Source organism: Pan paniscus, chromosome 14 (genome assembly GCF_029289425.2).
Source record: "Pan paniscus chromosome 14, NHGRI_mPanPan1-v2.0_pri, whole genome shotgun sequence".
In the NCBI taxonomy this organism is placed as follows: Eukaryota; Metazoa; Chordata; class Mammalia; order Primates; family Hominidae; genus Pan; species Pan paniscus.
The window spans coordinates 6,977,651-7,004,500 of NC_073263.2; the positions used below are offsets into that span (position 1 = coordinate 6,977,651).

A 26,850-nucleotide genomic window follows, 5' to 3' on the forward strand; every position below is an offset into this window, starting at 1 on the left:
ACCCAGGATTGGAGTTCAATGGCATGATTGAGACTCACTGACACCTCAGACTCCTGGGCTTGAGGGATCTTCTCATCTAAGCTTCTTGAGTAGCGGGGACAACAGGAACATATCACCATACCTGTCTAATTTTTTGTAGAGTCAAGGTTACCTATGGCTCCCAGGCTGGTCTTAAACTCTTGGCCTTGAGCAATTCTCCCATTTTGGCCTTCCAAAGTGCTGGGATTACAGATGTGAGCTATTATGCCCAGCCTACTTTCTGAGTCTTAAAAGATGAAAATAAATTTTTCAGAATAGCAGGGGAAAACATTTGTGATGTAAAAAATCGGGTGCACACTAATTGAGGTATAAAGAACAATAATTTTGCAAATTATTAGTAACTGCCAACTCAATTAGTGTCTTGTTAAAAAGATAGTGTTACAAAGTATAGTAAAGCATTACATTGTATATTTTGACTGTATTTCAAATTTCTGTTTTGTTTCCAACAGTTTTGTTGACTTATGTTGGGTGGAACAATTTGTGAGTGACCCTGAGATTTTGCATGGCTTGAATCTGGTGATATCTGGTGTCTCCCCAAGTGGTTTGTTGAAGTTTTGGATAATTAGAAGTATTTCTTACAGAAGTAAATATTTCAGTAAACATTGTTTCATTCAAACTCTCAAAATATAAAATACAAAGAAATGTTATTCTCTATTTATTTTTATAAAGATTATAGTCTTTATCTAACTCTTCTTAGTTCATTTGAACTAAATCAATGAATTTGTCAACAGAACAAACCTTACCAGTGGCTTTAGAGGAAGAGCAAGAAAAGTGTGAAAGAAGTGAAAAGAAGCAATCACAGGTATATGAAAATTTAAGTTCTTGTTTAATATTAGGGTTTTTTTTTTTGCTTTACTAACAAAGCATAGTCCAAATGACATGACCTTTCAGACTATACCTTTAGAATCCAATAGATCATAATTTTATATTTAATTTTTAAAACATCTTAACCAGTTATGAAACTTAAGATATTCTTACTATCTCTAGTAACTATTAGTTATTCTAGTAATTCTTAGTATCTCTAGTAACTCATAGCTGTCTTTACCCTTGGAATTGAGGCAAGAAATTTTCAGAATTATCTTGCTGTTTTATTTATATAACCTTACTCATAATACACAAGGTAACATGAAGTATTGGGTCATATTACTGAGGAATAGAAATTATGAACAGTTTAACAACAATGGCCACTGAGTTAAAGTAGTATTAAAGGAGTCATCATTGCCAGTGCTTCAAATGTTGCAGTTTTATATTTCTGGTCACCAGTGCCGAGGTTAAAGATTTATTCTGTTTTGTGGTCACCAGTTGACTTCTGTGTCTGTGTTCAGGGAGTGAATGGGGTCATAAAAGTCAATGCAGTTGCCTATTACGAGAATCCTACCTTGCAGAATGGGACCTTTGGTGTCAGGGTGTGAACAATAACTTTATTTCAACATAAATACATAGTAAACATTACTAAAATTTAAAAAATCCAAACCCTATCACTACCGGAACTTAAAATATATTAGAAGTGGATATAAGCAGAAATTCTATCTAGATACATAACACTATCGTAGTATATCATTTGAATTAGAATTTAAAATTTTGCTTCTCTTTCTTATTGGTGTTCAGTTTAGCTCTTAATAATTTAGTGTTTGCCTAGTGCTCTAGTGAATCTTCAGAAATAAACATGCACTGTAAGGGCTCACTCTTTCTGGTATGCTTAGGTAAAGTCTTCGTAAGAGAGGAAGCTTTTATAATACTACCTATCATCTTCGAATTCATTTCTGGTAGATTTTACACAAATGCATTAAGTTTAGTCCAAACAGACACTGAGAGTTCAGCTTGCTGGTTCATGTTTCTGTCCTATGTTAAGCCAAGGCAAATTATTTTTCACTTTTTAGTTACAATCCCATAATTTAAGAGTAGCAACACATAGATTAAGTTTCACAGTTAAATTTTAACTATTTTCTAATATTTCTTTGTTTATACTTGATTAAAGCTAATTTTAAAACATACACTCTGACAGAAAAGACATCTGAGAAACAAAATAAGCAAATTTGTTTTCCATTTTGCACCTGCCCCCCCCCCCAAAAAGTCTCAAGAACCAGAACTGGGTAAGAACAGTGATAAAGGGACTCAATCTATATATTCATGACTTTCTTTAAAATTCATTACAAACAAGTTCAAGCTGAATATTGGTAAAAGTTCTGAAAACTCCAAAATTACTGCTTACCCCGAGGAAGAGCTCCTACATGGTAACTCTAAAGAGGGATGAACAAAAAAGGAGTGCCCTCTAGTCTGATGAATCATGTCCCTGATTGTGAGGAGAAAAATGTATCTGGAGGGTCTAGCTCTGTGGCAGTCCAGGCAGCGCCTGAACAGAAGAAGCCCATGTCAAATGTCTTTTTATTCCATTCACACTCCAGGTCCCTGAAATACACTTACTAGTCATCTTCTAAGCTTCATTTAAATTAAAATAAATCAGACTATAAAAATGATAACAAACCAGACACACAGCTTGTTTCTAACACAGATGATGAAAATTTTTGTTATGATATAGAAACTGAAAAAGTAAGGAACGCAGTAATTATGATTGAAATGAAAGATGATTAAGAGTTTGACATGCAAAAGGAAAAATATATAAACCCAAATACCACTAATTGGAAATTAGACATTAGGCATTGGTCTCAGTCTAGAGATCCAGAAAGTCTTTTTGATTTGTGGTTTACCCACCCCAAAGAAATGAAGCGTATGATTCAGATAGAAAGTCACAGTATTTCTGCTCCTACAGATACTTATAAAAACAGAAAACCAACACAGTGCTTATTCCAGAAGCCGCTGTATGACAATCCCAGTGTTAATAACTACAAAAGTATGAATCTTGAATTATAAAATGCGGGTTATTCTTTGCCACATAGTGAGAGAACATCAAAAATATAGCTAGAAGACTTACAGCAAGATATTCCAAGGTCACTAACATAGCACATGTATACATATGTAACAAACCTGCACACTGTGCACATGTACCAAAACTTAAAGTATAATAATAGTAAAAAGAATGAGGTAGGCATGTTACAAGTAGAGTTCCTGGCTTTGGAGAAAGAGAAAGTCCAACTTCAAAAAGACGGAGGTTCACTTGCTGCTTCTTTTTTCTCTTTATCAATTATTTGATTTAGTCAAATTTTCTATTCAAGAAAATCTCATGTGTACAGTTACAGCGGGGTTTTCTAAATGTGTAATTATGTGTCAAAGTAGATTAGTCCTGCTATCTAAACAACGGTTCTGGAGAATGTTCTCATAATGTTTCTTCATTAATCAACCTAAGTCTCACTCTCAGTCTTCCAAGTGGCATATGAGCTGGGAAACTAATTCAGCCATATACCATGTGACCTTCTGAACCAGATCAACATAAAGAAATTGCTAAAGAAATAAGCTTTAGATTCTAGATTCTTTTTTCTGTATTCATTTAGGGATGAATTACATTTATTTAATGATAGAATGGGAATACAATGGGAGGGAAGCAATGACTGAGATGAGCCACAAAAACACGTCTAGCCTTGAGAGTTGCAATGAATATTCCCAGCCAAATGAGTCTGTTTAATGTGTTTTCATGCACGCCAGTTTATCTGCTTAGCTCAAACTGTTTGAATGTATAGTTCCATCATGCTTATTTCCAATATTTTGAAAACAAATATATACTTCCACATATTTTAAAAAATCACCACTCCAATATTTCTGTTGAATCAGACCTTACATTATGTTGTTTAATAAAGTATGTTAAGTTTTGGCATGTATGATTTTTATCATGTAAGAAAGAAGCATAATTTCTTGGCTAAAAATTTAGCCTTTGACTCTTTAGTAGAAAGTTGAGTTCTGTACATGGTGTTCTAAAGATAGACAAAAATCGAGAGATTTTCTTCTTTCAAAGTAAAAGCAGATGAGGCCTTTTCCCACCCTCTGAGGTGTTAAATTGCTTTGCTCAAGTTAGACTTTTAATATATCTGACTAATTTGATAAATTTATCTGGTAATTTATGTAATTCAGCAATATGGAATTGTATCACGCTATTTGGTGCCGTGAAATGCTGGGGAATGCCACCTCAAGAGCTCTGGATGAAACATTTCATATGTCTTGGTTGGTTTGACTCCCATTTTCAGTAGATAATGGGGCTAAAGTAGATAACAGTACTGTATGTTTTCTACCTATAAATGTTTGTGGTAATTGAATGTGAAATCTGGGAAGCATCTCGTTTTCCAGAATTCTGCACTAGAAACTCAGCAGTTTCACTCTGCTTCTTGTGTTGTGGCAAACATTGGTTCCCATAGTTCAGGGAGAACTTTCACTTTTTTGATATCCCAGGATCCAAAAAAAAAAAAAAAAGAGATAAAAGGCAGTGGGGAAAAGAATAGCTCAGTGCAGAAAAGGGATAACTTCTTTACTCTTCCTGAAGGCCTACAAGGTCACATCCTCTTAATCTGGCTATTTCATGTAAAATCCAGGTGGCAATGACAGAACATATATGTCATGCCTGTGTCTTTTTATTTCTCTGTTTCTGCCAGTCAGATAGCATAAACGTTTATATCAGATAGCAAAGAGTGGATGCGAATAAAAGCACAAAATGGAGAAGAGTCCTTTTTGAAATTTTGGAAAATTATTCCATTCACTCAAACAGAAATGAGCAGACTTGACAAAAATTTCAATGATAAAATGATAAGTATCTTATAATTATTATGTATAATGATAAAATTAAAGTAAGCACAAAATACTTTTATCATTAAAATGGTGATAGTTAACCTGAATCAAGTGAAAAAATCAGGGAAAAAGTTTTTTTATTGAATAAAATAATAATTATTATTCATATTACTTTTATTAAAGGTCAAAGAAGGAAATAATACAAACAAAAGTGAAAAACTACAACTATCAGAAAATGTATGTCATAGTACGTCTTCTGCTGCTGTTGACAGATTAACCAAAAAGAGAAAGGTTGGGAAAACGTATCCTCAGCAATTTCCCAAGAAACTGAAGGAAGAGCATGATAAGTAAGTAAGCCTATAGCAGTGTGTTTTTGTTTGTTTTTTTATTTGTTTTTTTTTTTTTTTCTGAGATGGAGTTTCTCTCTTGTTGCCCAAGCCGGAGTGCAATGGTGTGTTCTCACCTCACTGCAACCTATGCATACTGGGTTCAAGTGATTCTCCTGACTCAGCCTCCCTAGTAGCTGAGATTACAGACATGTGCCACCCTGCCCAACTAATTTTTTGTATTTTTAGTAGAAATGAGGTTTCACCATGTTATCCAGGCTTGTCTCGAACTCCTGACCTCAGGTGTTCTGCCCACCTCGGCCTCCCAAAGTGCTGGGTTTACAGGAGTGAGCCACCGTGCCTGGCCACCTATAGCAGCATTTCTCAGCAGATAATTATCATTGTGCTATAAACTAATTCAAAATTGGACTAATGTTCCTTATGATTAACAAGTTTTATAGTTTTACCAGGGATATTTAGCCCTGCCTGGTAATCAGAAAAATGCAAATTAACTTAAAATAAGATATATTTTGTAAAGTCATGCTGATATTGAAAAAGTAATTACTACCATTGAAAATGTGAGGAAAAAGGCATTCTCATACACTGCTGGTATATGAAATTGGTAAATTATTTCTGAAGGGTAACTTAGTGCTGTGTATCAAAATTTCAAATAACCTGACATCCCTTTAACTCAACAACTCCACTTCTGGGACTAGATTTCACAGGAAAACATAACTTGTGTAAACATACACATACTTATTAAGGGCATTAATTATATATTACACATAATGAACAACAGCTTAATAAATATATAAAATATATGTAATAAGAAGGTGAATTGGAAGTATTAAGAAAGAATTATAAAAAGTGTGGGGTAACAGATGTTAGACTCTTTAGCCTAGTTTTAGATGACAATCATCTGCAGATATAGTTTGTGTGAGAGACATCTTACTCTGTAAATCATTTGGAGAGACACCTACAATATTTCATAGAGATGAAAATTTATTTCTAGTGAACTTATACGCTTGTCAATAAATAGTAACTTAAAAAATTGAGTTGATTGTAAATGATCTTTTCTAATCGGGGAGTAATTATGACTGTGTGATTTGAAAAGGTAATTTTGAACTTCTAACTATACTGAATTATTTCCAGTATCCTTTTTTATAATACATACTAGAGTGACTAGTAACAAAAACTTTAGCAGAATATTCTTTCCTTACTACTTTTCAAGTATATGCATTAGTTTGAAGATGTTGAAGTGAGAAATTAAATATCTGAGAACTACAAAGGATAAATAATCCAGAACATAGAAATTTTATTAGGATGATAAAGAGCATCTGCAGAGGTAGATCACAGGATGATCTCTTTGTTTTTTAACAAAATGAATTTTAAGATAAATGTCTTTATCTGCAGATGCATCTTAAGACAAGAAAGTGAAGAAAAAACAAATGTTAATATGCTGTACAAAAAAATAGAGAAGAATTAGAAAGGAAAGAGAAACAATATAAGAAAGAAGTTGAAGCAAAACAACTTGAACCAACTGTTCAATCACTAGAGATGAAACTGAAGACTACAAGAAATACTCCAAATCAGATAAATCAATCTTTGGTAAAAATTCTATATTTTAAACTTTATTTTATCAATGTTACTTATAATATCCTCTTGATGTAATATATAATATTTTGGTATAAAACAAACCAGAAATGTTATCTCATTTTCAAAAAATGAATGATGACACTTACAGGTACAATTATTAATATTTATTATAAATCTTGGCATCCACATAGGATATTATTTTATTACAAAGAGCTTTTGAAAACAATAATATGCCATAATATATACTTAGTGATAACCTATTGATAAAGATTTTTTTCCCAGTAAAATTGTTCCTTGTACTTCCCGCTATTTCATATTGATTACTGTACCTAATACTATAAAGAGGAAACAAATTATTGCAATCACAAATAATCTCATGATATTCTAAGAAGAGCTCTATAAATTTTATCTTATTTACCATTGGTGTTTTGAAATAAAAGTTTTCTTTCGTATTGATACATTTACACCACAGAAGTAACTGTGATCTGTCAGAGAACTAGAAGTAGAGTCAGAAGTCCTGGGGAAAATCCTGTAGCTTGCTTATATTTTTAACATTTCTTTTTCAAAATTGTGGTAACTAGATGAGTTCATCAATGAATGTATATAGGAGTGACTCGTATAATGTCTAGATTTATGATTTAGTAAATGTAATTCTTACAACTGACTATAAAAGTGTTAAAAGAGTCAAATTGAAATAGAATGTTATCAGTGAAACAGAACTGTAGTAACTCTGGGAAATTTTATCTGTCCAAGTACGTGTGAAGTAAGGTTCTTACTATAGGGTGGTGTATGGGTTAGATATCAAAGTGTAAATGCAATTTTTTGATATATTTTAATTTAGTCAAATTTGTTAATGCTTTAATTTATGCTTTTGAGTTTGTTGTAATTCAGGGAAAGGCTTTTCCAATTCTGAAATTCTTAAAAATTCTCTGGTGTGCATGTGTGTGTGTGTGTGTTTACTTTTATAAATTCATTGACTTTAAATAAATTTCTGAACTTTTTGGAACTTATGCTCTATAAGGTTCAAAGTTTTGCTTCAACTTTTTCTCCAGTTGGATATCCACTTACAGTAACCTTTTTAGTATATGGATGTGCAGGTTATTCTTTAACTTCATAGGTAATCATGATATGTTATTTTATTGAGTACTAGCTAAAACTTTCTTTTGTTTTATTTAGGATTTTCATAATCACGAAGAAATGAAAGATCTGATGGATGAAAATTGCATTTTGAAGACAGATATTGCTATACTCAGACAGGAAATATGTACAATGAAAAATGACAACCTGGAAAAAGAAAATAAATATCTTAAGGACGTTAAAATTGTGAAAAAAAATAAATGCTGCCCTTGAAAAGTATATAAAACTCAATGAGGAATTGATAACAAAAACAGAATTCCGGTATCAACAAGAGCTTAATGATCTCAAAGCTGAGAATACAAGGCTCAATTCCGAACTGTTGAAGGAAGAAGAAAGCAACAAAAGACTGGAAGCTGAAATTGAATCATCAGTCTAGACTGACTGCTGCTATAAGTAAACACAGTGAAAATGTGAAAACAGAAAGAAACCTAAAACTTGCATTAGAGTGAACACAAGATGTTTCCGTACAAGTAAAAATGAGTTCTGATATTTCCGAAGTAGAAGATAAGAATGAGTTTCTTACTGAACAACTTTCTAAAACGCAAATTAAATTCAATACCTTAAAAGATAAGTTCCGTAAGAAAAGAGATACTCTCAGAAAAAAGTCATTGGCTTTAGAAACTCTCCAAACGACCTAAGCCAAACACAGCAGCAAATAAAGGAAATGAAAGAGAGGTATGAAAATGCAGAAGCTAAAGTGAATAATTCCACTGGAAAGTGGAGCTGTGTAGAAGAGAGGATATGTCAACTCCAACATGAAAATCCGTGCATTGAACAGCAACTAGATGATGTTCATCAGAAAGAGGATCATAAAGAGATAGTAACTAATATCCAAAGAGGCTTTATTGAGAGTGGAAAGAAAGACCTCATGCTAGAAGAGAAAAATAAGAAGGTAATGAATGAATGTGATCATTTAAAAGAAAGTCTCTTTCAATATGAGAGAAAGAAAGCAGAAAGAGTAGTAAGTATCAAGGAAGATAAATATTTTCAAACTTTTAGAAAGAAAATTTAAACATTTGGTTCTGGATACATGTTGAACTTAGTTGAATATAAAAATCAATGGATAAAAAGTGTGTTTACCATACTGTATGATTCCATTTACATGAAGCATCCAGAAAAGATAAACGTATAGGGACAAAAAGTAGACTAATGTTTGCAAAGGGCTGGGGCTGAAAGCTGGTAGTGACTGCTAATGGGCGTGAGGGATCTTGCAGTGATGGAAATGCTGTAAAGTTGGATTGTAGAGATGGCTGCACAACTCAGTAAATGGACTAAAAAATCTTTTAACTTTAAGTTAAAACAGATACATTCTATAGTATGTAAATTATATTTCAACAAAGCTGTTTTAATTTTAAAAAAAAGGAAAACCGTGTTTACTATACCAGCTTAGAAACGTGCCTCATTTCTATGAAATAAAAGGTAGAGGTGAGAGATGATTTACTTTGAGAAAAGACATTGTGTCACCTATGAAATTTTATTAGGCACAGAGTCATATTTTAAGGTAGATAGTTCTGTACTGCTGAAATAATAATTTTAATGACTTTATGTTGCCACATGTTAAGACCATAATGTAAGTATAAATGGAAATGTTTACACCTGAAATGAGTATTTTCAAATTAAAATTTAATTGATTTTCTTTGACACTTAATTCTAGATTTCCCAGATGAACTGAAGTGTATTGCTGTGTCTTGTAATACCTTGCTTTAAGTAGCTTTTTATGTATTTTAGTTGGTATATCTTTGTTATTAATCATATTAATTTAACAAATCTGAAAATATGTCAAATTACATATTTTTTTGACTATGTAATGTTTTAAAGGCACCTAATTGTTATAAAATCATAATTTAGGATACATGTGGTAATATTTAGCAAAACTATATTTGGTTTAGTCTTCCCACTGGTATTTATAGTTTACTTTGAATATTTATATTAATAATTAGCTCCTAATTTTTATTTCAAGGCTCAATGACTATCATTGGAATATAATTTTCTTCAGTACAAAGATACTTGTAGCTGCCTGTGATTTATGAGTAAGGCATTAGATCCCTATTTTCAGACTGAGGGGTGGCAGGCTTCACGTACAGTGGGAATGGAGTAATTATAGGAGGGAGTTGTAGGAGCTTTGAAGTCAGAGAGGGAGGAAGAGACCTGTTTACCTAGGACCTCAAAGGCCTTTGGAATTTTACTTTTATTCTGAGATAGGAATCTGTTGGAAGGATTTGAACAGGTGATTGAATATGTCAGGAACTTTGAGGTTGAGTTGAGCTTCTAAGATGATTGAATGGTGGGATGAATCTGTTATGTAAGTAAGAGAATACCAACTTGGCAGGAAGAGAACATATTGTGCATCCCTCACTGAATTCAGTAATAAATACAAATGTGTACATGTGATTAAAAGAAGGTGAATTGATATGTGTGGTGATAATTTTCAAAGTAGGTATGTTAGAGTTAAATATTATTAACATAATTTAATAATAAGGCAATTTATAAAATCAGTAACAAAAATATTTTCTCAGGTGGTTGTGAGACAACTTCAACAAGAAGCGGCTGACAGCCTAAAAAAATTAACTATGTTAGAGTCTCCACTGGAAGGTATATCACATTATCACATTAATTTGGATGAGACACAGGTCCCAAAGAAGAAATTATTTCAAGTGGAAAGTCAAGTATGTATGGAACTTAGCATGTCAACTGTTATTCTGTAGCTAGTTGAATTACATAACATGTTTTAGGATACTAATTATGGCAGAAGCTTGATTTTTTATTTTCATTACAATGAATTATTTCCATTTTACTATCTCTATAATGTACTTATTTTTTTATATAGTGACTTTCATTCTACCATTTTGAAAAATCCATTGCATACCTTTTCTCTTACAATATGTACCCTTGGAAAAGTTGAGAATTATACATCATTCCTCATAGAAAACTGACTTTTGTCCTGTTAAAACAGTATTTTTAAGTAATTTTTGTATTGCTCTGATGAGGCAGGCCAGATTAAATCAGAGAAGAATGTTTCATGGAATGTTCCAGAAAATTGTCTTATTTCTTCACTTTTGTGAGTGGACACAGAATCTGTGTCTATTTATTTCACAGATTCTAGGTTAACTTGTACAGAAAGGCCATTATACTATTCTTTTAAAAGTGCATGTTTTAGGTTAATTTACAAACTATTTGAAAAGTTAGGCATTTTCTTTATTTATCTTTTATTTAAAATATACTATAAAACTGTGGAAATATTTAAATTTGAGATAACATGTACATCAAAAATTGAGAGTTGAGAAAATTATCTTGATCCTGCCTTTGGATTTTAAAAACAGTTTCACTGAGATATCATTCACATTTCAGAGAGTTCAACCATTTAAAATGTACAACGCAGTATCTATTAGTATATTCACAGCATTTTCATCACCCTGAAAAGCAACCCTACATCTCCTAGGCATGACTGCAGCCTTCCTCCATGTCCCTCCACCTACCTCTGTTGTAGGCGACCACCATCTATCTACTTTTGTCTCCATATGTTTGCCTGTTCTGCTTATTTCATATACATAGAGTTATACAATACGTAGTCCTTTGTGACTGGCTTTTTCACTTAGCATAATGTTTTCAGAATTCACTTAGCATAATGTTTTAGCACACATTGGTAGTTTATTTCTTCTTATAGTTAAATGATATTCTATTCCATGGCTACACTGGTTTTCCATTCTTTCATCAGTTGATGGACCTTTAGGTTAGTTTCCACTTTTTAGCTTTTATGAAAAATGCTGCTGTGAACATTCACTTACAGGTTATTATGTGGACACGGGTTTTTATTGCTCTGCCATTGGACTTTATCCTCAGAGTTAAGTGGGCAGATTTCAGCACTTGTCTTGCTCATGCTATTCTTTCTACCTTCTCAGTTTCTGTTCATCTAGCCTCATTCACTCAGACGTGGCAGACAATTTATTGTTTTCATGAAGCTTTCTCTGACTGTTCTCTCATTGACCTTATGTGTTAGCAATCATTGTCTAGTCTGTGCAGAAAAACTTAGTTCTTAATTTTACATGGCTTTTTTTATGGAAGATAATTTTCTCTCATTATAAATTTGCTTAATGGGGGAATAATATATAATATGTATGCCACCTATCCTTGCATACATTGAAAATATTTTAGCTTAGAAGTTTGTAGCATACAATTCAATACTTTATACCATACCAATTATTTCTTCTTTGAGACCTTGACACAGTAAGGTTTATATTCTAAGTGTGTTTTTAGCAATTATATATCAAATCTAAACCAATTAGTTTAATACAGGAGACTTGTTAAATCACATATTTATGTTTTTCTCTCTATGAAAAAGAATCTAAATTGGCCTTTTTTCACTATGCAGCAGAACTGTATTTCTGGACTGCTACCAGTTTGTCAGCTGAACAGTTCTGGGTGCAGCTTGTCCGATGACAGATAGCAGAGCACCTCAATCTGAGTGCTCAGCAGAGTGCTTGTGAAGGCAGCACCACAGCAACAGTTGCTCAGAGGGAACGGATTCAGGAGCCTTGATTTAGCAATAGAGTCCAGGGTTTTCAGCTCAGTGCCTTTAGCCTGTCTCTGCTGGTCATGTCAGTTATGTACTATTCAATCCAGGAAGTGCTGTTTACATTGTAGTACATACATAGTCATTGCCTAATGAGTCATACAGAGAGAAAAGTAAGTTATAAATTATGTCCCCCATTTGCTGCAACTCTCAGTGGTAAGAATGATTCAGTGCAGCTATAGGAGAGTACTTCCATTGGCATGCCACCTGCCTAAAATACACAATTTTGTTAAGATATACAATAAAATTATTATGCTAATAGCAAATATTTTATGTAGCTCACTATGTTCCACGTAGTCTTCTAAGTGTTTCATGTTAGTCCCCAGTTAAACACCTGGTTTGGAAGGCTGAAGCAGGAGGATCGTTTGAGCCCATGAGTTTGAGACCAGCCAGAGCAATATAGTGAGACCCTGTCTCAAAAAAAAAAAAAAAATTAAACACTTATCTGAGGCATGGTGGTGCACGCCTGTAGTCCCAGCTACATTGGGAGGCCGTGGTAGGAGGGTCGTTTGAGCTTGGAATATTGAGGCTGTAGTGAACAGTGATCAAGCCACTGCGCTCCAGGCTGGGTAACAGAGGGAGACTCTGTCTCATAAATAAAACGTTTTGTATAGATTCCCATAGAAGTGAGTTAGACATCAGTCATAGAATTATTAGCCACTTTGATGTCTACCTTGGGAGTAAAACATATAATAAGGGGCAGCGTTAAACCATCTCAATCAATAGCCTCCAACTTCTCGAGAAGGTTCTTATTTCATGAATTTCTAAACAAGAGACTACCTGGATTAAGACATTTGGTGGACACCATTTTGAGATGAAGAATCTTGAGTGAGAAGAAGGGAGATCTCTACTTACTGAAGCTTCCCAATGACATAGTTAAGTGTCCCCCAAAAGAAACTTTAGAACAAGACTTTCATCATGCCATATCTCTATGGAAAAGGAATTTCTTTAAAAGAAAACAAAGGCAAACAATTGATAATATGATTCTCATGGGAAAGTTTTCATCATAAAAGAAAAAGAGGGCTGGGTGCCGTGGCTCACGTCTGTAATCCCAACACTTTGGGAGGCCGAGGTGCGTGGATTACCTGAGGTCAGCAGTTCAAAAACAGCCTGGCCAACATGGTGAAACCCTGTCTCTACTGAAAATACAAAAATTAGCCAGGTGTGGTGGTGTGCACCTGTAGTCCCAGCTACTTGGGAGGCCGAGGCAGGAGAATCACTTGAACCCAGGAGGTGGAAGTTGCAGTAAGCTGAGATGATGCCACTGTACTCCAGCCTGGATGACACAGTGTGACTCCATCTCAAAACAAAGAAAAAAAGAAAAACAAAAAAGAGACAAAGTATACTGGTCCAAAAAAGAAGAAAGCAAGAAAAAAAGGACAAAGTATACTGGTTACTATCATAACAGTGAGATAGTCCCCCTTTGAGATTAGAAAATAACAGTATACTCAAAGTAACATTAATGAGAACGAACATAAAATAGACAACATTCACTATCTACAAAAGTAATCTGCACCAATTAGCAATGTATGAGCATGTGGTTGAGAATATTTTCTATAATATGTGTACTAGAAGGAAGAGACCTCAAGAAAATGGTCAGAGCTGGAAATGTAGATTAGGGAATCTAGGTCAAAGTTTTGAGATTTTAGGAGTCCTGAGAGAATTTAAAAAGAGAAATAGCCACCAGGCATGGTGGCCACACCTGTAATCCCAGCACTTTGGGAGGCCAAGACAGGAAGATCATGAGGTCAGGAGTTCAAGACCAGTCTGGCCAACAAGTTTCTTATATAGGTAAACGTGTTCCATGATGGTTTGCTGCACCTATCAATCCATCACCTAGATATTAAGCCCTGTGCACATTAGTTATTGATCTTGATGCTCTCCCTCCTGACCCCAACAGGCCCCAGTGTTTGTTGTTCCCCTCCCCGAGTCCATGTGTTCTTATCGTTCAGCTCCCACTTATAAGTGAGAAGATGCAGTGTTTGGTTTTTTCTTCCTGCATTAGTTTGCTGAAGATATCAGCTTCGGGTTCATCCATATCCCTGCAAAGAGCATGATCTCATTCATTTTTATGGCTCCATAGTATTCCATGGTGTATATATACCACATTTTCTTTATCCCATTATCACTGATAATGTCTATCTGGGTTGATTCCATGTCTTTACTATTGTGAATAGTGCTGCAGTGAACATGCAAATGCATGTATCTTTATAATAGAATAATTTATATTCCAACGTATGGTAATTTTAAATCAGTTTTGGTATTAAAAATCATGCATTTTGGAAAATATTGATAATGGAAAAATCCAAATTCTGCCAAAATATGTTGAGAAAATAGAGGGTAAATATATCTTTTCAAACTTTAAATGCCTCAGGCTCTTAGTTAATCTTCCCCAGATCTGGGAAGACCTAGAAGGGGCGAGATTGGGCTACCTTAATGAGGGCCATTTCAATCTCTTGGCCCTGCAGCAGCCATTTCAAAATACATCAAAAAATATATTTGGGGGTAAAATATTTTGATTTCCTTCAGCTTCTTCTCTCTGTGATGCTGCACCAGAATCAGATTAGAAAGGAAGCCACATTATAAGTGTTAATAAAACCCATCTGATGAGATTTGATAGTTTGAAGGGTGTGTTTCCCAGACACTTTAGATAGAAATTGGGGCCAAAGAAAACAAGGTCTTATTCCTCTATATAAATCTGTCAGTGCTTTAAGCAGTGAAAGAAAGATTTTTCATTTAATTTTACAGACTTGATACTAATGAAAAGGATAGCTTGTAAAATATAAATCTCTTTTTCTATAAAAAGGACACGTTGTTGATTCTCTTAGACCTTGAACCCTGGCCAGTGATTTGAAACCAAGTAGTACCTATCTCCAAATCTCTAGTACCAAATTAATTTGGGGTGGGGGGTAACAGTTTTATTGAGAAATAATGAACAGGCTATGCAATTCACTCATTTAAAGTATAGAATTCATTAACTTTAGTATTTTCAGAGAGTTATGCCGTCATCATTACAATTAATTTTAGAACATTTTCATCACCCGAAAAACAAACCCCACATCATTTAGCCATCTTCACCAGTTTTCTCATCCTCCGTCAGCCCTAGGGAACCACCCACCTTCTTTGTATACATTTGCCTATAAGTCTCTGAAATAAAAAGCAAGTGGTCTGCTGGGACTGGCTTATTTCACTTAGCATAATTTTTCATGCTGCATCTGTGCTGTAGCAGGTATTCATGCCGGGTTTTTGCTCCTTAGTTCAGCTACATCTGGGTTCTTCTCTCGTGACCAGGAAAAATTAAGCATGCAGACACATTGAGGAGGGCAGAATTTATTATGTGAAAGGACAGCTCTCAGCAAAGAGAGGGGTCCTGCAAAGAGGTTTCCACCTCACAATTGAATACCAGGATCACATGAGCTGAAGCGGCCAGGCTCCTCCTCTGCATAAGGCGTGAATTCCTGGTGACTCCACCCCATCCCCCCACTGCATGTGGGCCTCCGGTCTGCTGTGGGCATGTCCAGGCAAGACAAGTCCAGGTTCCCTTATCTGCACATAATATCTGGTGTAAACACTTGTGGGGCTGGTTGGAGATTCTCCGGGGACCCTTCTGTATCTGCCTAGGCATTTTGCTGTCTCCTCCTAATACGGTATCTGTACTTAATTTCTTCTTATTGCTGAGTAATATTCCACTGTATGTATACATCAAACATTTCATTTATCCATTCACCAGGTGATGGACCTTTGGGTTCTCTCCCACCCAAAGGTGACAGACGTTCTGGTTCTTTCCACTTTTTGACTCCTATTAATAATGCTGCTGTAAACATTTATGTATGAGTTTTTGTGCATGCGTATGTTTTTACTTTTCTGGAACATATACTTATGACTGGAATTTCTGTGTCATATGGTAACTTCATGCTTAACCCTTTAAGGAGCTGCCAGTTTGTTTTCCAAAGTGGCTGCATCACTTTACATTCCCAGCAGCATTAGATAAGGGTTTTAATTTCTTTACATTTTTCCTAACACTCTTTTTTCTTGAACAAAGATTTTATCCTGTGGTGTGAAGTGATACCACATGTGGTTTTGATTTACATTTTCCTAATGACTAATTACATTAGGCATCTATTAATGTGCTTAGCCATCTTTATATCTTCTTTGCAGATATATCTATTCAAAATCTTTGCCCATTTTTTAAAATTGGCTTATCTTGTTATTTATTAATTGCAAGAGTTATTTATATTTCCTATATATGTAAGTCCCTTATCAGATACAGGCTTTTCAAATACTTTCTTCTACTTGGCGTCTTACCTTTTCACTTCTTCATACTGTCTTCTGAGGCACAGAAGTTTTCAATTTTGAAGTCCATTGAATCCATTTTTCCTTTGGAGTCATAGCTAAGAAAACACTGGCAAATGCAGTCACGAAGATTTATGCCAGGGTTTTCTTCTGAGGGTTTTATAGTTTTAGCTTTTACAGTTAACTATTTTATTTTGAGTTAATTATTAAATAAGATATTTGGTCGAACTTTATTTATTTTTTGCTTATGGATACCCAGTTGTCCCAGCACCATTTGTTGAAAAGACTATTCTTTTCCCATTTTGTTCTTTTGTTAAGCTTGTATAAAATCAATTGACTGTAAAAGTGCAGGCTTATTTTTAGATTGTCAATTCTTAGCTTGTTTATGTCTATTCTTATGTCAAGGCCCAATCGAATTGAATGAGAAGCTTTTTTCAATCATGTTGCATATTACCAGTTGTCTTATATCATAATAAAAATTAAATTTAGTGGAATGTCTGTAACTTCACCTTTTGTGTCACAAAGGAGTCTCTGGCCAGCTTATACCTTACTTCCTCTAAGACATGATCAGACGCCAGGCTTACAAGACACACTTAATTTCTTTTTTTCTCCATTCAAGCCTTTAGTCTCTTTTCCATTGCCTCCCACTATAGTTATATTTTCAGTAAGTTTTGGTTACAGGATCTGCTGACATAGTCTAATATTCAGTGCATTATGTTTTACTAACTCATTATAATTCATAGAACCTTCCATAGATGTTTACCATCTAGGAAGGAGATGTTTAAGTCTGAGCCACCAGCTTTTCTCAGTGGAAATCAAGTGAAGTCATCATCTTGCAGTTTACAGACCCTCTTTCCTCCTGGTAGCTAGTTCTCTTGGGTAGCACTGTGGCTAATCCTTTTCTTAGTGCAGATCTTGCATTCTCAGAAACCACAGTTCCCTTTATTGACCTCCCTTTACTGAAACAGAGATGCACAGCTCTGCTTTCTAGCTCAGTAGAGGATTCTTGGAATAAAACGTTTAACTCATTCCAAGAAAAAGTCTTAGGAGTGCAGCACTTCAAAATCAGATAACGTTCAGGCAATTTATCAGAGACACATAGTAGATTAGTATTTTGACTTTCAAAATTTCAGAGCCAAGTTGTGTGCTATAGAGAAGCATTGTGGCATAACATAGAGATGGGATGGTCTTAACTTCTCCATACAAACAAGCTTGGAGTAAGGTAAAGGAGAAATTGCATTTGTGTCTTAACACTCAAAAACACACTATGCTTATTTTACTTCTGTGAAGAATAAAAATCATTCCATAATATTCTCCTTATTTCCTCATTTAGAAAAGAAAATGAAAATTGAATACTAGGTTGATTAATAAATACTCAAAACTTCTTCTTTTAGAATTTTAGTTAATTGAAATCAGGTAAATGTCTGATTTTGCCTATGTCACCCAGTATTTCTAGGTGTTTTTCAAATCATACATCTTCTTGCTTCCCAGTCTTACTTCCTAACTTGAGGGGAAATTGTAAGAAGACACCCTTGCCTTGTTATCAGAGTTCATAATTGAAGGAGTTTTAGGAAAATTCCTCCTCAGCAGCTTATGTCTCTCTCCTGGTTATCTACTGCTTCTCAATAATGTTTGACATCAATAAATAAATATCAACATTTATTAGATCCTGCTTTAAAGGAGACTCTTTTCTGCTGCATAAGTTATGTTTCCTGTTGTCTCTTTTTAAAACTTATTTTCCTAACAATTACCCAGAGTCTTGTGGCTTGAAAGAAAAACATTTATTTTGCTCATGAACCTGTGGTTTGGGAAAAACTTGGCCAGGACAGCTTGTCTCTGCTCCCTTCAGCTTCCCTAGGAACAGCTGATCAGTTGGGGAAATGGAATCCTCTGAAGCTTTGGTCACCCACTTGTTTGATGGTTGATGCTGCCCATCGGCTGTAAACTTGGTTTGGACAGGCAGCATGAACACTGACACAGGCACTTTCAGGCTCTCTTTGTGGCCTGATGGCTCTCACAATTGGGGCTGGGTTCCAAGGGAAAACAGTCTGAGATAGGGAAGCCACATGGTATCCCTTTCACTACATTCTACTCATTAGAAGGAAGTCAGTAAGGCTGGCCCATATTCTGTTTTTTAAATGGGATGAATGTAGCTTCTCTTTTGTTTTAATTGACACATATATACATAATTATGGGCTATAGAGTGATATTTTTATACATGTTTATAGTGTGTAATGATCAAGCTAACTAGCACATTTACTACTTCAACCATTTTTCATTTCTTTGAATTGTGAACATTCAAAATTTTCTGGCTTTTTAAAAATATACAATAAGTCATAGTTAACCATATTCACCCTAAAATGCCACAGAACACCAGAACTCACTCCTCTTATCTAACTGTAATTCTGTATCCATTAACCAGCCTCCCCTCCCCTACTTCTGTGAGCTTTTTTTTTGTTAAGAGACAGGGTCTTGCTAGTGTAGTCTGGGCTCTGGGCAACTGTAGTCACCCAGACTGGAGACAGTGGTTTGATCATAGTTCACTGCAGCTTCAAACCCTTGGGCCCATCTGATCCTCACACCTCAGCCTCCTAAGCAGCTGGCATTATGGGCATGCACCATTGCACATGTCTGATTTTTGACTTTGTAGAGATATCTCCCTATGTTGCCCAGGGAGCTCTGGAACTTTTGGCCTCAAATGATTCTCTTGCCTTGGTCTTACAAAGAGCTAGGAAATTACAGGCATCAGCCATATTGCCCAGCCTTCAATTTTCCTTTAGCTCCCTTACATGAGTAAGAATGTGCAGTATTTATCTTTCTGTGTCTGCAGTTAACATAACATCCGTCAGACTGATCCACGTGGCCACGAATAACAGGATTTAATTCCTTTATATGGTGAATAGTATTCCACTGTGTTTGTGTGCCACAGTTTTTCGTCCATTCATTTGGTGATGGACATGTTGGTTGATTCCATACACAAGCTGTTGTGGATAGAGCTACAGTAAACATATGAGGACAGATATCCTTTTGATCTATTGTTTTCTTTTCTATTGCCTGAATATCCAGTAGTGGGGTTGCTGGATCCCTCGGCAGTCCCATTATTAGTTTTTTTGAGAAAACCTCCTGTTGTTCTCTATTGTGGCTGCACTAATTTACCTTCCCACCAACAGCATGTAAGAGTTTACTGTTCTCTGGAGCCTCACCAGCATTTGTTATTTTTTTGTCTTTTCAATGACAGCAATTTATTCAAATTGAAGCAAGATTATATCACATTGTAGATTTGATTTGTATTTCCCTGAGGATTAGTGATACTGAGCATTTTTAAATTTATTTATTGGATATTTGTATTTCTTTTTCTAAAAAAAAGTATAGTTAGATATTTTACCCAATTTTAAACTGAGATTTTTTTTACTGTGAAGTTGTTTGAGTTTTTTTGTATATTTTGTATATTAGTCCCTTATTAGGTGAATAGCTTGACAATATTTTCTCCTATTCTACAGGTTTTCTCTTCACTTAGTTGTTTGCTGGACAGAAGCTCTTTAGCTTAATGTAGTGTCTTTTGTCTATGATTTGTTGTTTGCCTATGCTTCTCATGTCTTACCCATAAAAATCTTTGTGCAGACTAACGTCCTCAAGCATTTTCCCTATATTTACTTAGAGTAGTTTGATAATTTTGGGCCTTATATTTCAGTCTTCAATCGATTCTGAGTTTATGTTGTTATATGGTGTTACATAGGAAGCTAATATCATTCTTCTCCATATGGATATTTAGTTTTCCCAGTGTCATTCATTTGAAGAGGCTGTCCTTTCCCCAGCGTATATTCTTGGCATGTTCGTCCAAAATCAGTTGGCTGGAAATATGTGGATTTATTTCTGGGTGCCGTATTCTATGGTCTTTACCCCAAGAATCATTACTTCTTAAAATGCAATTCAAATTAGCATGAAACATTTGCAGTTTAAGGAAAGGCTTATAGCATCAGAGTTCTTAATCATAGATTTCATTATTTTGTGGTTTTTTTTGAGATAGGGTCTTTGTCTGTCATCCAGGCAGAAGTGCAGTGATAATAATTCACTGCAGCCCTGAACTCTGGTTACAATCCATCCTTTCACCTCAGTATCCCAACTAGCTGGGTCTACAGGCATGAACCACCATGCCCGGGTAATTAAAAAAATTTTTTTTTTCTAGAGATGGGGGTCTCACTATGTTGCTCTGGCTGATCTCAAATTCCTGGCCTCAAGTGATCTTTCTGCCACAGCTTTTTAAAGTGCTAGGATTACAGGCATGAGCCACCATGCCTAGTATAGAGTGTAATATCATTTTCAAAGTCTTATTCCTAGACCCATTTATTGACTTTGGCCTAAATAACTCAATATGATATCTCTGAAACTTTTTTTGACATACTGTGGGGAATGATAATGAAGGAAGGGGGTTAGACACTTTTTACTAGGAGATAACTTTGTGCCATTTAAGGAGGAACAAAAATGAATTATCAGAAAAATAAAAGTAAAATGAAGTACAAAAATTCTGTGGCAAAGATGATGATAGTAAAGAATATATTTTTATGACTCATGGTAGCTTTAACTTTGTTCTTAAAATTCTGAGTAATTTAAGGGTTCACATTTGAAGAATCTGCTGCATTACAGATAACATTTTATTGCAAGTAAATGCATTTCAAAATTTGCTATTGGTTTTGTATTAGATTATTCTCAGCCTACTTCATTATCAAGCTATACTATTTTATTCATGCAGTTTGATGATCTTACGGCGGAGAAGGAAGCTGTATCTTCAAAATGTGTCAATTTGGCTAAAAAGAATCAAGTTTTTCAACAGGAGTTATTATCTATGAAAAAAGTACAACAGGAATGTGAAAAACTTGAGGAGGATAAAAAGATGTTGGAAGAAGAAATATTAAATCTTAAGACACATATGGAAAACAGTATGGTAGAACTTAGTAAACTACAAGAATATAAATCAAAGCTAGATGAAAGGGCAATGCAGGCAGTAGAAAAATTAGAAGAAATCCATTTACAGGTAAGTTGTTTAAATCAGGTAAGTTTACTTGTAATGTGCTTTCATTTATTTCACTGCAAATTATATTTTGGAGATTATATATATATATATATATATATATATATATATATATATATATAGTTTCCTCTGCCTCTCTTGTAGCAATCTGCTTTGTAGAGTTCTAGAAAAAAAAGATATCTGTTTTTTCTTTTAAATATTTAAATTTCCATTATTATTATTATAACAAAATCAATCTTTCAGAGTAATGATTCTCATTATGGAGTCATTTGATGATTAAGACCAGTTGGCATAGGAAAAAATTGTGATTTAGAAATTATGTGATAATTATGAATTGGTCTTAAGCTACAGTGTTCATTGATCACTTTTTAAAACTATGAATGGATTCTATTACTTTTTATATGACCAGATTACATTAATACTAGCATAATTACGATTTCAAATTTTTACAAATCAGACTTAATTCTGAATTCAGTTATTAGTTTTGATATTGCTGAAATATTTTAAACTTCATCCTCTTTTTTAACATATTCAAAAATACTCTTTGAATCACTGACTCAAAATGAAAGGCAACAAACATAATAATTAGGTTATAATTGTTTTAAAAGTGTATTCTTTTCCTCTGTTTTAGGAACAAGCACAATATAAAAAACAATTAGAGCAGTTAAACAAGGATATAATACAGCTTCACTAAATAAGAAGGAACTCACACTTAAAGATGTGGAATGTAAATTCTACAAAATGAAAACTGCTTATGAAGAGGTTACAACTGAGTTAGAAGAATATAAGGAAGCCTTTGCAGCAGCATTGAAAGCTAACAGTTCCATGTCAAAAAAATTAACTAACTAAGTCAAAACATACACTCATAGAAAATGAATTAAGCTCATTAATTTGTTTCAAAAGCATAATTTTTAGTGAGATGGCTTCAGGAGATTAGAAGGAAGTGAATGCTAATTTGACAATGTAATTTTGAAAAATAATGTTAGTAAATAATTTTACCTTTAAAATGTTAGTCAAAGATAGTTTTTGTCTCTCCTCTCATTTTTTTTTTTTTGCTTTTGTATGGCTTTTTTTCCTGAAAAGTCTCATGTAATTAACCTGATCTGTTAGTTTTTTTCACTAAGTATTTTTGAAGCTTTATAATTAATGAAGTGATCTTGTTATAAAATTACTTGTCAGAATTTCCCTAAATAGAAATATTAATGTGTTTAATTTACTTTTCAGTGGATCACAACCTAAATGCAAAGTGGTACTGCTACTCTGGGCACAATTGTTTTTGATTGTGATCTTTAGTATCATCACCAGAGGGTGCCTCACGAAAGACTATTTGTGTAACATATTCAAGATGTTGCAAAAAGGCACCCTTGTGAAATAGGGAATAAATATCACAGGAATTTAAAGAAGTGTAATTCACAAAGCGGTTAAAAAATAACACCTTGTTCAGCCTGAAGCGGTGTGTGGAAGGCAGAAAGAACATGCCCCACCTCCAGGGCCTTGGTCACAGTGTTGGGGGCTAATTGCCTTCAGAGATGCTTTTGTTCTTTTTGATCACCAACCAGACAATCTAGTTCTCCCCTAGGAGTTGTTGCTCTGAATTATTCCTCAGTGCCAAATGTTTAATTGGTCCTAGATAATGGGTGAAATGTACAAGAGTGAAATCTAAAACTGGTTTACTAAACACAAGTATTCCTAGATTTTTTTTTTCTTTCATTTTAGTTTTCTTAACCTACATTAAGGAGTACAACATGATGTTTTGATATAATTATTTCTAGTGAAGTGGTTCTTATAATCAAGCAAATCAACATCTTCATTTTCCCACATTATTACCCTTTAAATACAAGTATTTCTAATGGAATCTTCAGAATCTTACAAGTAGAGCCATTTTAGAAGGCAGGAAGTTTTACCTGTTGAGCCATACATCACTGATAGCCATTTCTCTTCCCTGTCTACTTTGTTTGAACTGCTTGTTCAGTAGAAATCACCTTAGAAACAATGGTGCTTCTTTAGAACGATTTTAAAATTATAATTCCTTACAACAGGTATGCTCTTACACACATCTTCTGTGTGAAAACACTATTTAGTGGGTAATTTGGTTTACTCTCAGGGTAAGTTTTTAAAAACTGCAAGTCATTAAGAATCATTTAAGGAAAAATGAAATATTAAGCATTTGTCTTTGCTATCTTTACAGATCGAATAAGAAAATAGCAATGATCAGTATCAGCTCTTTATGGAGAAAGAGCAGGTGAAATATTTTCTCAGCACTCTTCCTACAAGGCGAGGTCGAGAGTCACCTTGTGTTGAAAATCTTACTAGTATAGGACTCAAGAGAAAATATATTCCCCAAATGCCCGTAAGAATTCCTACTTCAAACCTCAGACATCAAATAACTGCCAGAACTACTTGACTGAGGTTAGTTATATGACCGTTTCTCTTTAGGGTTTCATTTCTCTAGCGTAATTCTTGTTTATAATTTGGAGAAATACTGAGTTGTTCTGTTGACTTTTGCATGTGAAGTAAAGATCATAATTAGCTGTGTTAACACAGAAAGGAAATGGGAACTTTACATTTTTTAATTCCCTGGAGCTCTCATTTTCAAGAGATATCCATTTGCTAACTTTATTCAATAAATGTGACTAAATTGACACGTTTGAAATGTCTTTAAAAGCTGCATTTAAGTTAGGTTTTAGAAAAATTGCATGTTATTGCCTGATAACTGATGATATACTTTGAGATGCTTTGGCTTACTCTCTAATTGATTGTAGTTTAGCTGTGGTTCATACCACATTTTTTTTTCTTTTTTTTGAGGCAGTGTCTCACTCTGTCACCCAGGCTGGAGTGTCTTGGTGTCATCTCCACTCACTGCAACCTCCACCTCCCGGGTTCAAGTGATTCTCCTGCCTCAGCCTCCTGAGTAGCTGAGACTAAAAGCACCCACCATTACACCCAGCTAATGTTTGCATTTTTAGTAGAGACAGGGTGTCACCATATTGGCCAGGCTCTTCTTGAACTCCTGACCTTGCGATTTGCCTGCCTGAGCCTCTCAAAGTGCTGGGATTACAGGCATGAGCCACCGCACCCGGCCCATGCCACTTTTAAAGTTTATTTGCACCAGCCAGGTGTGGTGGCTCATGCCTGTAATCCCAGCACTTTGGGAGGCTGAGGCAGGTGTATCATGAGGTCAGGAGTTCAAGACCAGCCTGGCCAAGATGGTGAAACCCCATCTCTACTAAAAGTACAAAAAAAAATATTAGCCTGGTGTGGTCGTGGGCACCTGTAATCCCAGCTACTAGGAAGGCTGAGGCAGAGAATTGCTCGAACCTGGGAGACGGAGGTTGCAGGAGCTGAGATTGCACCACTGCACTCCAGCCTGGGTGACAGGGCAAGACTCCATCTTGAAAATTAAAAAAAATTTAAAAAAGTTTATTTGCACCATCTCAATTCTTCCCACTCATAATCACAACTGAATGATTGGCATCCAAACACTTTGCCACATATGGATGTTTATTATTTAGTAGAATCCAAAATAATTGCATTTTATGAATTAAACAAAACACTAGAATATTCATTTCCATTTTTATGTTAAAAGCTTTGTGCTTGGCCAGGCATGGTGGCTCACACTTGTAATCCCAAAATTTGGGGAGGCCGAGGCAGGTGAATCACCTGACGTCAGGAGTTTGAGACCAGCCTGGCCAACATGATGAAACCTGTCTCTAGTAAAATTACAAAAATTAGCAAGGCATGTTGGCAGGCAGGTGTAATCTCAGATACTCAGGAGCCTGAGGCAGGAGAATCACTTGAACCCAGGAGACAGAGGTTGCAGTAAGCCAAGATGATACCACTGCACTATAGCCTTGGTGATGCAGACTCTGTCTCAAAACAAAACAAAAAAAAAGGTTTGTGCTTTCCTTACATAAGAGTACATCATCTGACTATAAAAATCCTGGAAGAAAACCTAGGAAATACTCTTCTGGCTATCATATTTGTCAATTAATTTATGGCTAAGTCCTCAAAAGCAATTGCAAGAATAACAAAAATTGACAAGTGTGATCTAATTTAGCTAAATAGCTTCTGCACAGCATGAGAAACTATCACGGGATTAAACAGACAGCCTAAAAGAATGGAAGAAAATATTCACAAAGTATGGATATAGCAAACGCCTATTATCCAGAATCCATAAGAGACCTAAACAAATCAACAAGCGAAAAATATATAAGACCATTAAAAATGGGCAAAGGACATGAACAGACAGTTCTCAAAACAACACACGTAAGTGGCCAACAAACATTAACAAATGCTTACCATTGCTAATCATCAGAAAAATGCCAAACAAAACATCAATGAGATACCATTTCACACCAGTCACAATGACTTTTGTTAAAAACAAATAATAAATAAAAACTTAAAAAAGGATGTTGGGGAGGCTGAGGAGAAAAGGGAACACAAACCGTTTGTGGCAATGTAAATTAATTCAGCTACTATGGAAAGCAGTTTGGAAATTAAGAACTAAGAATGACTGTTGGATGCAGCAACCCCATTACTATACTAGGGGTATACCGAAAGGACAATAAATCATTGTAACAAAAAGATGTATACACATGTATGTTCATTGCAGCACTATTCACAATAGCAAAGACGTGGAGTCAATCCAGGTACATCCAAGGTAGATTGAAAATCCAAGGTAGATTGGAAAATTCCATATATACCATGGAATACTATGCAGCCATGAAAAGAACAAAATCACGTCATTTGCAGCAACATGAATACAGCTGGAATCCACTCTCCTAAGCAAACCAACGCAGAAACAGAAACCAAATATCTCATGTTTTCACTCATGTGGGAGCTACATATTGGGTGCACATTGTCATAAAGATGGGAATAATAGACACTGGGAAATAAGAACGGGGAGGGACAGAGTGGGCCAGGGTTGAAAAACTACTTCTTGGGTCCTATGCTCACAACCTGTGTGATGGGTTTAATTGTACTGCAAACCTCGGTATCCCTCAATATGCCTTTGGAAGAAACTTACAGAGGTACCACGTTAATTTAGAATACAAACTAGAAAAAAAAAGAAAAGTTTACTATAAGTAGAGAACAGAAATTTCTTTTTAAGATAAAATTTATTGAACTAAAAAATGGATTAAACTTTTATAAAGGCAGAGTTTTCTAAGAATTTCAAAGCAATCCATTCA

The 26,850-nt window shown here is 34.9% G+C and overlaps 1 protein-coding gene across 1 annotated transcript; it reads left to right on the forward strand.

The window, feature by feature from the left end:
- Positions 1-754: 754 nt before the first annotated feature.
- On the forward strand, positions 755-22,460 carry LOC134728876 (putative ankyrin repeat domain-containing protein 20A12). Its single transcript, XM_063596031.1, has 6 exons — positions 755-841; positions 1,365-1,445; positions 8,356-8,730; positions 10,286-10,435; positions 21,383-21,664; positions 22,293-22,460. The coding sequence occupies exons 1-6, from the start codon at positions 755-757 to the stop codon at positions 22,353-22,355; spliced, it is 1,038 nt and encodes a 345-aa protein (XP_063452101.1). The 3' UTR covers positions 22,356-22,460.
- Positions 22,461-26,850: the final 4,390 nt, after the last annotated feature.

Coding starts and splice junctions, on each gene's coding strand:
- LOC134728876 (XM_063596031.1), top strand. CDS start 755: ATGAATTTGTCAACAGAACAAACCTTACCAGTGGCTTTAGAGGAAGAG. Junction 1,446..8,355: donor ATGGGACCTTTGGTGTCAGG/GTGTGAACAATA, acceptor CCGTAAGAAAAG/AGATACTCTCAGAAAAAAGT. Junction 21,665..22,292: donor TAGAAGAAATCCATTTACAG/GTAAGTTGTTTA, acceptor CCTCTGTTTTAG/GAACAAGCACAATATAAAAA.